Genomic DNA, 13,705 nt, shown 5'->3' on the forward strand with positions numbered 1-13,705 from the left:
ATGAGCGACTGGATTTGGGGTTAGCTTTTCCGCTATGGTGTGTTTCCGGAAGCGGCAGGTTGTTGTGTCCCTTGCATTGTGCAGGGTCATTTATAGCATTCGAGAGATCGAAGACTAAACATTTATTTGGATCTCATCGCGAGCTGAAATGCAAACAATCTCAATATTTCTATTGAGAACTTGATAAAGAATGAAGAAAACAATTCAAAATTGTGTTTCTCTAAAATTTGCCACTACTATAAATGATATCAGAAAGGCTCGAATGTCCTAAACATTCGCTTCATCCGAATATTGCATAGATATCATTTTTTTAATGACAGAATTGTTCGCCTATTTATTTTTTTAAATGTCTCTAAAGTGACAAGAATAATTGTCACCAAAAACACTGCTGGTATAGAGAAATGCAGTGGCGATTTGGACCGTATTCCCACCCAATTGGACGCTTACAATACCGAGTGCAATAAATTCCTCCCACAAAATGGTAAATCGAACCACACACCGTACGCTACCAATTGCAGCATAACTAAAAGCTTATGCAAAACGGGCACGCCAAATATCGCTCCGGTGTGCTCCTCGAACCGAACCATGTTCCGGGTTTGGCTGCAGGTGCGCTTCATGCCATATAAATAAGAATGATGGCTCTATTCCGAACGGCTCCCTTTCGCACGGAAAGCCGATGCTTTCCTTTATCGAAAGCTCCACTGGCCCTCCGCATATTGACCGTCCTTCTCCATCCAGGAGCGGCACATCATTTATCTGCGAAGCGTACGTTTCCTTTTCCCGAACGCGGGAAAAACCCCCTACACGTCGAGCTTGGGGCGCCTTCGGGTGTCGCTCTTTTCGCACAGCCACAAACTCAATCGCTATCGAAGCGGGGAACTCCGCGCACGGAAAACACAACCGTACGGAACCGGGGAACGGGTTTATGGTGCGTAATCGAATTCGTACGCCCGTCTGGGGGCCTCTTTTTCACTAACCGGCAACGGTCCTTCGCTTGTCCGTGGCCGCCAAGCAGCGTGAGCGGAAAAGCATAAATTCAACCACCCAATTCATATGCGCACACAATGGGCTTGTAAACAGGTGTGCGTGTTTGCCCTTAGCTGGTGGGCCGATGGTGGTGAGGGAGAGAGGGGGAAAATCTCGGTTCCGTGGCAGGAGCCACCCAATGAATACCGGGTCGGTTTGGTACTTCGTTGGTTTCCCACTCCACAAAAAAGGCCATAACGGAGCTTATGCCATCGTCGGTCGGTTGCGTAGGTTAGACCTGGTATTGGATTATTTGCCAAGGTGCGAATGGTACGATTCCTTCCTTCTAGTGGGAGGGTTCGCCGCAAAAGGGAAGACTAAAAGGATGCAAAAAAAAAGAAACTCCCCACCTCAACGGCCGCTCGCGTCGTAAAAAGATATGATCATGCCGCGTGAAACGACAACTTTATCACACCGTGGAAAAGCTCACCGGTCCGGGAAAGCGAAATCAGGTGCGCTCGATACTTATTATCGGTAATCTGGGATCCGGGAAGTGGGATCGAAGGTTCCCGTACAAGGATCACTTGCATCCATCCGGAGTGGTACATTAATTTTACGAGGTTTCCGACCCACGTTAGCTAGTTGACCACAGGCGGGATGAATTGCACCGTTGCGAGTAAATTATGTGCCTTGCGTTACTAAGTGACCCACCGGGTCCTTGTTCTGGTCCTTCACCACTCACCGGAATATCCGATGGCGAGAACTTCAACTGGTAGGGAGCCACGCCGTCGCGATAGGAGGCTCTCGTTGTCGCTCCGACGATGGCCAGCGTCTCGTTTGATCCGGTACCAGGCGCTGGAGGAGGACGACCCGGAGGGCCCGCCTCCGTTGCTGCCACCCGCATCCTCCGACAGGATTGGGCTGAGGATTTCCGCTCCACCAGAGGACCGCCGACGTAGGGCCTTCTTCGTGCTGCGTCGTTTGATGCTGAAGCTGCTACGCAGGGCAACGTTTGTGCTTTCACATGGAACCGATCCACGACGTTGCATTCCGGCACCGTACGGTGGTCCAAGCAGGCTGTTCGGGATTGGTGGGACAGTGGCACCAGCACTACCATCCGCTGTGGTCTGCACCGGTGGAAGCTCGTTGGAGTCTGTGTGAACGAAAAGGACGAGAATAATTAGTGGAAAATGCTCGGGGAAAAAGCCAACTGGTACTTACGGATGAGTGCATCGACAGGCATCGATCCTCGGCGCATTAGATCGCACGTTTTAATGACGAGCGATTTACCAATCTCACCGGCCAAAGCCACAGCGCCAGATCCTGACGAAGCTTCCGGTTTCGCTGGCAACGCCACAGTCACCGGTGCAGAGCCACGCCGCCGACTAAGGCTCCGTTTGAGCATCGATGGATCGAGGTTTTCCTTCTGACCTAGCGACAACTTCGGTACCTTGATCTTGCTGCTGTCCGACTGGGACGATCCGGCAGCATCCGGTGGTTGTTCGCGCTTAATGCTATCCTTTCTGGCCGCAAGGACACGACCGCGAGATTCGCCACCCGAAAGGGCCATGGCGGCCGCAGCCGCCGCGTGTGTCGAACCACTGCTGTTCGAGCTGGAGGAGTTTGATTCGAGCAGAGCCTCCGGGCAGGCACCGAGTTCAGCCTGCGAGGACATGTAGCGTGTCCGCACGTACGGTTGCAACGGTGGGAACGTTTGCTGGCGTATCAGGTGCTTCGACGTACCGACGGTCAGCAGGTTAGCCGTGTTTCCTACGCTCACTGCACCGTGCAGGACGAGATTGAGTCGATCACCGCACGCACCATCCGTCATCGAAGCGATGCTGCAGTCTGGCAGGAGGTTTTCCGCACTTAAAGGTCTCTCCCGGTCAGCGGTACTGCCAGTGGACGAACCACGAGCACCCCGGTGCAAGCTGTCACTGTCGGAGGAGAAGATTGACAGGGAATCCGCGTCGAATCGATGCTCATCACCCTCCTGGATCGATTCCGGTGGCTGCAGACTAAACTCTCCAGCACCAACGCGACCTCCACTCGACGAATCCTTCGCCGGCAGGATGATCTTCGGGATGCAGTGTGTGGCCGGTACCGAGAGACGTCGCTCGTTACGCACTCGACCAGCAAAACCGTGGGCTGTCACCTGCAGCGAACTACGACGTCCGTACTTTGCCATCGCGAACGGTAACAACACCTCCGAGCTGTCGGACAACTCCGCCAGATGGTGATGATGATGATGCACACCATCATCCGCTTCGTCCTCAGCTTGATCCTCACCATCATCCTCCCCACCCACCTCGATGTCCTCATCGTCAAGCAGCTCAGCATCCGAGATCTCCGTGCGCGTCTCCTCGTTGATCTCCGCCTGCAGCTTGCTTTCCCACTGCTGCTGGTTGTACTTCAGATGGTGCATCATCGCGTGTGACAGATCCGTGCGCAGGAACCGGTGCCACTCGTTCAGCAGCGGTGTGACGACGAACTTAAAGAATCCGGTCTGGATCTTCGGTACCGTCGTTGACTGCCGATCGCACAGGGACGTCACCGGCAGGTTGAGCTGCCGCTCGTAGTCACCCTGGCGGAAGAACTCTTCGCACACCTTCATGCTCCACTTCTTGCTGATGTCCCACGGGCGGCACGGGTTCGAGATGTCGGCACACTTGAGCGAGATCTGCAGGATAAAGTGCCGATGGGAGGTGTCCCGCATGTCGAGCGCATCCCGGCTCAGGTAGTCCCGGAAGCGTCCGATGAACTCCTGCTGCCGGGTGATGTCCGTCGCCAGGATTAGAGAGCTGATCTGCCGCTCGAGCTCGGGCCGGATGTCCTGCACCTGTTCGGCGACGCCACTCTCGAGCAGACACCCGATCGCGGATCGCCAGTGGTGGTTCTCGAGTACGGACGTGTTCTCGTACAGCGCCGCCAGGTGGTTTGAGGTCGCGATCAGGAACGGCTGGTTTACGCCCGGATGGTCGAGATCGTGCGTGACGGCACCGATCAGGGATGCCATGATCTCGAGCGGGCTCAGGTGTTCCAGGATGCGCTTCTCCTGCAGGAAGCAGTGCATCGCCTGGGTTACGTCCGTCGCGTGGATCGAGTTGTGGTACGGGTTCGTGCTGTGGTAGCCTTCCTCGATTAAGCTAAACAATTTCCATACTCTAACTACGTCTAGGTTGAAGTGGTCCAGAAGCCCGTACCAGTGGAACAGATGAACACATAATACCGGCAGTGAGCGTCCTGCAATCGAGAGTACCGGTACAAGGTCAATTAGAGGTCATTTAGAGGCGGAGCATTGCAGAAGATCGTGGGTGTTGCAAACCACCGGATATAGATGCTCAAACTTACCGCCAGTCACCGTCTCGAGCGTGAACGCGTTAAAGCGCCAGTGGTTTACGCGATCGAGAATGCACTGCACCTGCCCGTGGAGCACGTCGTCGAGGATGGCCTGATCCAGGGCGAGGCTACGTGTCAGCAGCTTCTTCCTGCGCCGTTTGTGCATGGTGAGAAAGCGCCCGGTGCAGGCGTGCCGCCGTCGGGGCAGTTCACCTCGCTCCTCGGCCAACAGTGCCTCGAACAGGGGCCGATCGTTTTCGGAGATTCGTCGCAGGGAGTTGATGGCGTTGCCGGTGGGACCGCTTAGGTCGCCATCTTCGTCCTCACCGTCGTGCATCAGCATTATGCCACCCGTGGTTGGAGTTGTTGCGGTGGTCGGTGTCGTTAGCGCCACGTGCGTTGTCGATGCGGCCACTGGTGGTGCGGTGCTGGATGTTGTTGCTGAAAGAAGGAAACAAACAGGGAAAGTGATCATTAGCCGGTGTTCAAATGTCGTGGGTTGAATCGATGAGGAAAATGTTGCAAATGTTTTCTATGCAGCATTATTCCAGCACCATTTGTGCAAATTCTATTTAATAGAATATCCTTTATTTATCTCATGGCCTCTTTTGTCTTGCACAGAAGTTTGTTTTATATTTATCAACCCATACATGTTGTTTATTTCCATTTTTTTACGTTTATGTTTTAAAAATTGTTTTAATGATAAAATGTCAAATATAATTGCACCATTCGAGAGCTAGGCCTTCGCGAGTAGGCTTATTTTTGCTATCAACCTCAGTTAAACAAATAAAAATCGTTGGCTACACGTGACACTCGCAGCATACGCACGTGCCCAGCTAAATGGGACGGTACACGTAAAGCAGGCACCCGCAAGAAGAAAGTTTGTTTTATCGCTTTCGTAACTTCATAACCTTCGGGGGTTCGTCAAGCTACGGCTCCTTCTGTTGCTGCTCTTCGTGTGCTGCTCCGGAGGCATGTCGGGGGAGGATTTTTCCTTCCCAAATTTCGCCACACCGAGAGGGAAGAAAAGCAAAAATGGAAAGCTTTCTCCGGCTCCATTTTGTCAGCTCGCGATTGTGTTCGATGTTGGGCTAAATTTTTAATGATGTTTTCATACGTTTCCTTCGCGCCACCACCACCACTACCAACACCACACCAAACCCAACCCGGTGTGGGTGGTGGTATAAAATTACCGAAAAGTCCGCCGGCTGCCAGTGCCAAAATAAAGGCAACGGTTTTCTTCAAAGTGAAAACAAATAAAAAGAAGCAACAACAACAACAACAGCAGCAGCAGCAGCAGCAAAAAAATGAGCCCCACTTCGACAAAGAGCAAACCATAAAAAGCAACCATATGATTAACTGAAAGCGAACTACACGTTACACTGCACGGCATCAAACCACGCGGAGCCACCGCGAGAAGGACCCCATTTTCTGCATCCATTTTTTTTTTCGCATCCATTTCTGTCGTGTGCCTCTCATCACCTCGCTTTTTGTGAGCTTACCCACACAAACCCACACACGCAACGATGCACACGAAGCGCTGCAAGAATAACATAAAAGTTTTTTGACAATTTTTCTCTGGCACGCTACCACTGTTTTTGCGTGGGAAACTTTTCACTTTTCCGTCCAAGGGCCTGCCTGGCGGCGCTTTGCGACTCGCGAGACGCACTGAACGCAAGGAATGGGTGTTTTTCCCAAAAAAAAAGGCAGATCCAGGACTGTCGTTGAGCTTTGTTGGATGGCAGCGAGAACACACACACATCCACGCGCGAGGAGAGATGCGATTTGGAGTGAAGAGTGTTTATCTTGGCCAGTGCAGAAAGTAATGAAAAGCGAACACACACAAAGCACTTGTTGGCGCTGGGTGGCCGCAGCTGATGCTGGCGCACTTTCCTGCCGAATGGGGAGTCCTTTCTGCTGGAGGTTTACTTTTTTTTTTCTACTCGCTGGTTTCGTGGAGAATGTTTTCGTTTTGCCGATGGTGGGGTGATTTTTTTTTCTGTTGACTGGACGACCACCACCAAAAGACCATTGTCGCTTGATTTGATCTGATTTGAGCACTCGCCGAGGTCCGGTGGGAGGCATAATTGTGAAAAGTCATGTGGCACATAAAATCATTGCCACGCGCTTTCATGGGTGGTTGTTTTCAACCGAAACCAGGATGACCGTGGTGTTAAATGGTCACCCATTTCGATGGCCAATGTTTGGCTCGCACCTTCAAGCAGAGTGAGCAGCATATATTGCGCAGCGCTCCCGCTCGTTGTCTTTCTCGCTTTCTGCTTATTCTTGGGGATGAAATCACGCGGAAAAGCACCTGCAGTTGGTGCGATGGTTGGCAGATTAAATCACACTCCGAGTGGTGCCGGTTCGCTGGGATTTCCTGCGGGGAATAAAGCTAGCCGGTTGGAAGCCGTCTAACCTAATCTAGAGCGCGATGTTATTGTTATCTAGAGCGAAGTGCTTTGGTGCTATCGTTGCGATGAAAATAGCTGTTCAATTTAGCAGAAGGTTGATGAACGAAGGGAAAAAAACACCACAGGTGGTGTTTTAAATCCTTTTTCGAAAGCGCTTGAATATTGAGCTACCACAGTAACTGTTTTCATTCATATTAAAAAGGGCGGAATGATTGACGATTGGGCTAATTGATTGATGATTAATAGTTGCATAATCAAGCATTCTACAATCGCAATTGAAAAATTGATTGGAATGTTTCGAATTAATTATTTCCTATCATTACTCAAACGTTAACGTAATCAAACGTCAAGAGTAATCTCGCTCAGGAAAATGAAGCTTATATTAACATACAATCATTCACTGTTTTACATCATCACCTTTAAGGATGCATTAATTCTTGGCTTAAAAACCCTCAGCCAATAGATCGAGGGCTCCATTTCGCAGCTGCCATTTCCAATTGACAGAGCCTTACAGTGCCGTCTGTTCGACAAAGACTCGACCAACTGACACCTAAAATGAGCTAGTTTTTTCGCCCCACTCTAATCAATAAAGCAAACAATGAGCTGTAAAAATGAGAAGCAGTGTCCATCCATCATGAGCGGACCGAGTGATCACCAAGCCTCTGAAACACATGCCCAGATCTGAGTGAAAATGATGGCGAACCACTTTAGCGCCTGCTGAGCCCCATAGTAAATGGTTCCACTCTCGACGTCCAGCTGCGTGCCAGCGTTAACAATCCACCGAACCAACACGTACCACCACCCGGCCAGTGAGCATTACCAAAATGGTGCCAAACCCGGGGGTGGTGAGTTAAGCCAAAAATGCAAAGAAAAAAGCCCTTACAACCCACCCCGAAAACGGGTTTCGGATCCACACCACGGTCCTAAGCGCGACAATTTTTGCACCACTCCCGGTTCGGTTCGGTTCGGAATGAAGTGATCCAAATTTATGGTGCATACATGGCGTGATTTGCCGATTGCTTTATTTTTTTTTTCACCCACACCACCCATATGCCGGGAAGGCGTTTTACGAGTGCATGCAGCGCCGGTGAATATTCGATAAAGCTCTCGGAGCTGTCAGCGGGAGAGCAAGTAGCAAAACCCATCTGTGTATGTGTGTGCTTAATGTTAAGTGATGGAAATACTCGTCCCAGCACCGTAAAAGTCCCTTTATCGCCGATATCACGGAGCGATGGGGATGGAAAAGGAGGCCTTTTTGCACTTCATCATAACTTCGTGCGGATGTAATTTAACGAGCTTATAATGGACCGTTCCCCCTAGGTTATGGAAGGGTTTTCTTTCACGCCGCCTGTCGGCCTTCGTTTTTCGAACTCATGAAAATCAAATTTTAACCTCATACGAATGAGTGAAACGGCCCGATCTGGTGTGTGTGTGTGAATTAGGTGCGAGACATTCTTCCCTTTTGAGCGATGCAGGCGACAAAAAAGAAGCTTTTGAATGTGAAACAGGGAGAGATCTACCAACCGCATGGGCAATAGAGGTGCGAGTAAAAAGGGATAAAATCTGACAGTAAAATTTATTCCCATAAAACTTCTTAGCCCGTAAAACTTTCCCCACCGACTGGCGAGGGAAGACGTGCGACTTTTTTAGACCCGAGGGAAACCCGACTTTTGTAAGGGCTTCGGTGCCCCAGCCTCTTGTTCGATTGCAAAAGAGTAAAAAACGAGCAAAAAAAAAGAAGGATAAAGTTCTATCAATTCCGTGCTGCCGTGGTCTTCTTGCAGGGGAGATGCAGACAAAAAAACCAGGACATCCAGGAAATCAATCCCGGTGCTCCGGTGCGAAAATTAAAGGTCACCAAAATCCTGTTAAGCTCCTGCCCTGTGTTCGTGTCCTTGTATTCATAACACCACGAATAATCGCCCACCGTTTCGGGGTTTGTCTTGGCCCGGGGATGGGTGTGGACGATTGGGGGCGGTGAAAAAAGGAAGCGGAAAGGATTCGCAGCCATTAGGAGGCGAGAGACGGTAGCAAAAAAAGGGGACGAAACGAACCAAAGCCTGGAAGGAAAAAGAAGAACGAAAAAATAAAAAAAGCACTGCACGCCCACCCAAACCCAGGCGTAAATCTAATCCCGAGAAATTGGATTCGCTAAAAAAAGGTGATCCTGGACGGTGTGCGAAGAGTCCTGCTTAGTGTTCGGACAATATTTCTTAAGGGATTTTACACGCCGGCCGGCCACCCGAGCCCGAGAGCGAGAAAGAGCTTAACGTTTCGCGATTGAAGAACCCATCAAATTGCTTCGTTATCACCGGAAATAAATGCCCGCGATTCGCGCTCAGTGGGGTGTGGTCTCGTTCGCGCACGTACGCACCACCATCCTGGCAACGATCGGTTCCGATTCCTTTGAAGGACCCCGTTGGTCCTTCCGTTGTAGCATTTCCCGGCAATGGTGCGAACGTGCAGGATAAATTTATTGCTCCAAGGGCACCGACAGGTCGGTTACGTTGGCAGAAGCGTCCGTTTTTTCCGGCGGAACAGGACGAATGGCGCGATGACAGCGGATCGATTCCGCGTTCACGGCTCGCTCGATGACAAACTGCTGACTTGTGCACGAAAGAGAGAGAGAGAGAGAGAGAGAGAGAGAGAGAGCTGGCAGGAGGGCTTTTGGGAAATGGGAAATTGGTGCTGGATACGCTTTCCATTCGCTCGACGTTGGCTTTTTCCGGGGCTCGAGCAGCCACAAGCCGAGCGCAGCGATCAAAAACACAGCCGTAAAGATTAATTACATTTATAATAAGATCCAGATTTGACCGGCGGCAGTGACGCCCTGGGGACGAATGGAGTCGCCTTAACAGTCTGTTGTTAGTTTGACCCGCCGTTAATTGGACACGCTCTTAAAGGGCACAGGGCACTGAAATCGAATTTGACGAGCTATTTTAACTGGCGCCGGGGATCTATTTTTGAGGCTTTAAATTTTACCCCACGAAATGGCATTTTTAGTGGCGAATGGAAGTTAAATGGGGGGAAAATGTAAAAACGGGACATTTGTATCGATTGAAAAGTAATGTTTTACACTTTTCAACCGTCAACCGTTTGAGGAAACATGTGTTACCGTGTCGTTTTATGTGCGTTTTATGGCAGCTTTTATGGTGAGAAATTGCTGCTTTTACAGTGTGGTGTTTGCTGAGCATATACATATTGAGCTTGTCATATATTAGCTTTTGCTGAGGCAGAACTTACACGCTGAATGTCGAAATAAAATAAAGTTTAAGCATCCGTACTAAACGTAGATAAATATTCTTGACAAAATCGAGGAAGATTTAATATAGAAGATTCAAAAAGCTACCCATCATAAGTTGTTGAATTTTGAGTTAATAACAGTGATCAAAATGAACCGCGGCTATTATAGTTTTTCCAGACTTGCTATTGGACATTGAACAAAATATGAATATGTCCAACGGTGATATTTTCTATACTTTATAAACTACATAAAACAAATAGCACTAAAGTTGTGCAAAACAGCAAAGCATGTGCATTGTGCTGTATTTTTGTGTAAGTTTTTCTTCGCACCATCACCAAAATGCTGCATTCAAAACATCCCATTCCTTGAAAGGATTAGAGCGTTTCCTGTAAGCAACACAACCCACCCTCCACTAAGCCTATCAAAAGGATATGATTCCAATTAATGCAACGACCGCGTCCAATGGCTATGGAAAAACGGGAAGTTCAAAACCATTCCGCCCCAACGATTCCTGGGCAATTTTCAAATCCTGCCCGGCCCAGAAAAGCCGTATTTTGTTCCGAACCTACCGGGTGGTGGCGTGTGAAAACCGAAAAATACATCCGCCGGAATCGGATTTCCTTTTGTCATTTTGCTCCCTCTTTCGCCCACTCTCAGTTGGGCAGTTGGAGGAACCGTTAGACCGGGAAAAAGAAATGGAGTAACCAGAGCAAAACATGTATGGGGCGGCATTAGTAATCTCTAATCCAATTGTCCTTCGACAACGGAACGGCTCCTTTGCGTTGGTAATGGAAAAGGGCACGAGGAAGAAAAAATGGCGAGTTTTTTTTATTCGCAACACCCGGCACCGAGCATAAAGAGGTTCATGATGCTAGCATTAGTCATGATTAGTGCAATATTATTGCGAGAGAGTCATGTGTAACTAATGCTTTGCTCGACGTCATGCTAACATAGGAAGGCGAAATAAGTAAAGTTAAGACGGAGCTGTATGCAACGTTAGTTAAATTTGTGGTTCGATTTTTCCGGCGGGTTTAACTCGGTAATTAATATTAATAATTTCACCCCATTATGATGCAGCCATCGTTTCTGGAGCATAATGCAAGGCAGAAAGGTGTTTCTCCTAATAATCAAAGACTTGCTTACACAGAAGAAAGTTAATAGCGCGTTCGTGCAGACTATTATTTGCTATGTCAGCATTAAAAATATATAACTTTTTTCATACTAAAATACATAGAATATTTTATCAGACAAAGTGTTCAGTAACATTTTGAAGCATAGAACGAATAATTAAAAATTTAGTAGGGTGATAACTATAGCTCGTATACTTGACATGAGAAATGAATTATACATACACAAAATATCGACTGCTTTTTGAGAATTCCAGGCAGACTAGAAACTTTAAACAGCAACGACATGATCGCAACTGTACTTCAAAATTATTGAGAAAAAAATTTACCACACCAAATTACCGAAGCCATGCACTTGACCAGCAACAGCATCACCGGAAATGGCGGCAGACCGGGACCGAAGCCCACAAGTGGTAGCAAAAAAGCATCACCTAATAAAGAAGTTCATTTGGTGCGCTCATGCGAACCGGAAATTACCGCCCAGTTCCGAGCTGTGAGCTGCAATTTCCCACACCGACGCCACATTAGCGCCAGAATCCAATAAAACCACGCTCTCGATCCATGCACTCACCCCGTGCCAGTCGAGTGCATCGTTGCACTCGGAAGGATTTCCAGCACACCGGGGTTGAGTGTTTTTTACTCCTTCTTTTTTTTTGGTTTCATTTTTCTCCCACCTACACATGTCCCGAGCGTCGGAGGCATGTAAGTTCGTTGAAATGTGGTGTTGGAACCGCGAGAGTGGCATGATTTGATGTTGATTAATAACTGTACCAGAGGCCGATGTGCAATCCACTCAGCAACGTGGTGGCTAGTTTGTGGTTTGCCGAAGCAAAACGAGATTCAACACCGATCCGGCGCGTTCCCTGGTGGGGTTTGGAAAATGTGCGGGCAACCTGGGAACTACCCGGGGGCGCCCGAAAGGGTGCTTAATAATTAATTAATCCATGGCGCCGGAAGCCGGAACGGTAAGGCGGCTTTCTGGACCGGAAATGCCGGTGGCACGCCGTGGTCACGTGTTTCGCGGGTGGTGATACACTCCCTGCAGCTGGTTTGTGGTGAAGTTTCGTGTTCCGGGAATGGTGTGGGCCGAGTTTGGGCCGCGTGTATGTCAGTGCGTTTTAAGGGCAGTTATTTGAGCCAGGGCTGAAGTGTGAATTTAATTTATTGCCGAAAGCTGTGCTGGGATTAATCAAATAATATTAGCAGCTGTTTCCAGGTATGGGCGCGTGTGTGGAGTAGCATTTTGTATCCTTTCACACCATCAATTAGAGCGTAACAAAAAAATCGAATAAAATGATATGTCAGATGGGATTAAACTCTGAAATAAATTATGTTGTTATTTTACAATCAAATTGCATAAACAGAAATCTGCTATCTCTTCCCTTAGCCAACAGCAGTAATTGATGCTTGATTAAAATACAATTTAGAAAAGGAGAGATGAAATAATAGACATCTAAAAGTAATCAAAACAATTCGCTTGAAAAGATATAAATAATAATTTCTGCTTCGAAGTGTGACATAAAATTCCATAAACCAACCACACCATTCCCAATCGAGCAATCACAAAAATAGATCTCTCACATGCACATTCCGCATCCTGTTGTGAACGCCACATTCACCTTTTGTCCGTCACCTCGCTACCACTCAGCCAATGCGTGAGACTACGAAGGATATATGTGGGTTGGGGTTTTTTTGTACCTCTCGTTTGCGCATTCCAATGCTAGGAAAAACAACACAAAAACCCAACCATTTAACTAACAGCCGGACGATGGGACCAGCAAGCGGAATGAATTCATATGAAAATCTCATTAAATCTCTGTAGTTCGCTCTGGTGCGCCCGGGTTGGGAGCCGCGAGGAATATATGCTGAATGAAATTTCCATGAACATAATTGTATTTGCTCGCAATGCTATTATCGGTCGAAAACTGTAGTCCGACCGGCAGTCATGTCTCTTTTTTTTGCGTTTTTTTTTGTTCGGTTTGCTAATTTTTCATTCTGTCGCCGGGCTACACCTTTCGAGCTGTTGCCGCATGCTGCCCGTCATGTAAGAGGATATTTTCATTTGCATGCCGCTTTTCTATGCATTCATTATTGGCGTGTTCTTTATGATTGTCGCATTTAAATGGTGTAATTTGATCGTGTCGAGTTTATTTTAGCTAAAATCATTCGACGAAGCTTTGAATGTGAAATACAACCATCTCAAATTGCGATAGTTCATCGAAAAATAGCTCTGATAACTCACTCGAAATGTAACATAAATGTGCTGTAACTTAAGAAATCAATTATTTTTTATAACCCTAAATTACTTCACACAAAAAAAATCAAGCTAACCGTACACCGGCAAAAGTTCCACCACAAACGAACGCTGCTAATAATGTTGTGCTTTTGAAGCAACGAATTTCAGCCGCAACTCGGCATCCTTTCGCCATACCCAAAGTTTGGTTTCGTTTCCGTGTTTTCCTTTGAAATTCCCTCCCGGCGCTGCCTCACGATGCAAAAACCAACCCCACCGGGACCAGCATTCTTTCAACTTTCGCCCATTTTGCGATACATAGTGGGCGAACATCCCCATCTCGCAGCACGCTGGCTATCAATCCTAGATGCAACTTTTGCTT

The 13,705-nt window shown here is 48.1% G+C and overlaps 1 protein-coding gene across 1 annotated transcript in view; it reads right to left on the reverse strand.

Annotated features, from left to right (window-relative positions):
• The window catches only part of LOC128724475 (uncharacterized), a 137,633-nt gene that overhangs the window by 3,719 nt on the left and 120,209 nt on the right, over positions 1 to 13,705 (reverse strand). Inside the window, exons 6-8 of the mRNA XM_053818199.1 lie at positions 4,318 to 4,746; positions 2,188 to 4,209; positions 1,709 to 2,119 (exon numbers count right to left, since the gene is read on the reverse strand). Of these exons, the coding sequence (XP_053674174.1) occupies positions 1,709 to 2,119; positions 2,188 to 4,209; positions 4,318 to 4,746 (2,862 nt within the window). The remainder of the gene's footprint in view (positions 1 to 1,708; positions 2,120 to 2,187; positions 4,210 to 4,317; positions 4,747 to 13,705) is intronic.

Source organism: Anopheles nili, chromosome 3 (genome assembly GCF_943737925.1).
Source record: "Anopheles nili chromosome 3, idAnoNiliSN_F5_01, whole genome shotgun sequence".
Classification (NCBI taxonomy): domain Eukaryota; kingdom Metazoa; phylum Arthropoda; class Insecta; order Diptera; family Culicidae; genus Anopheles; species Anopheles nili.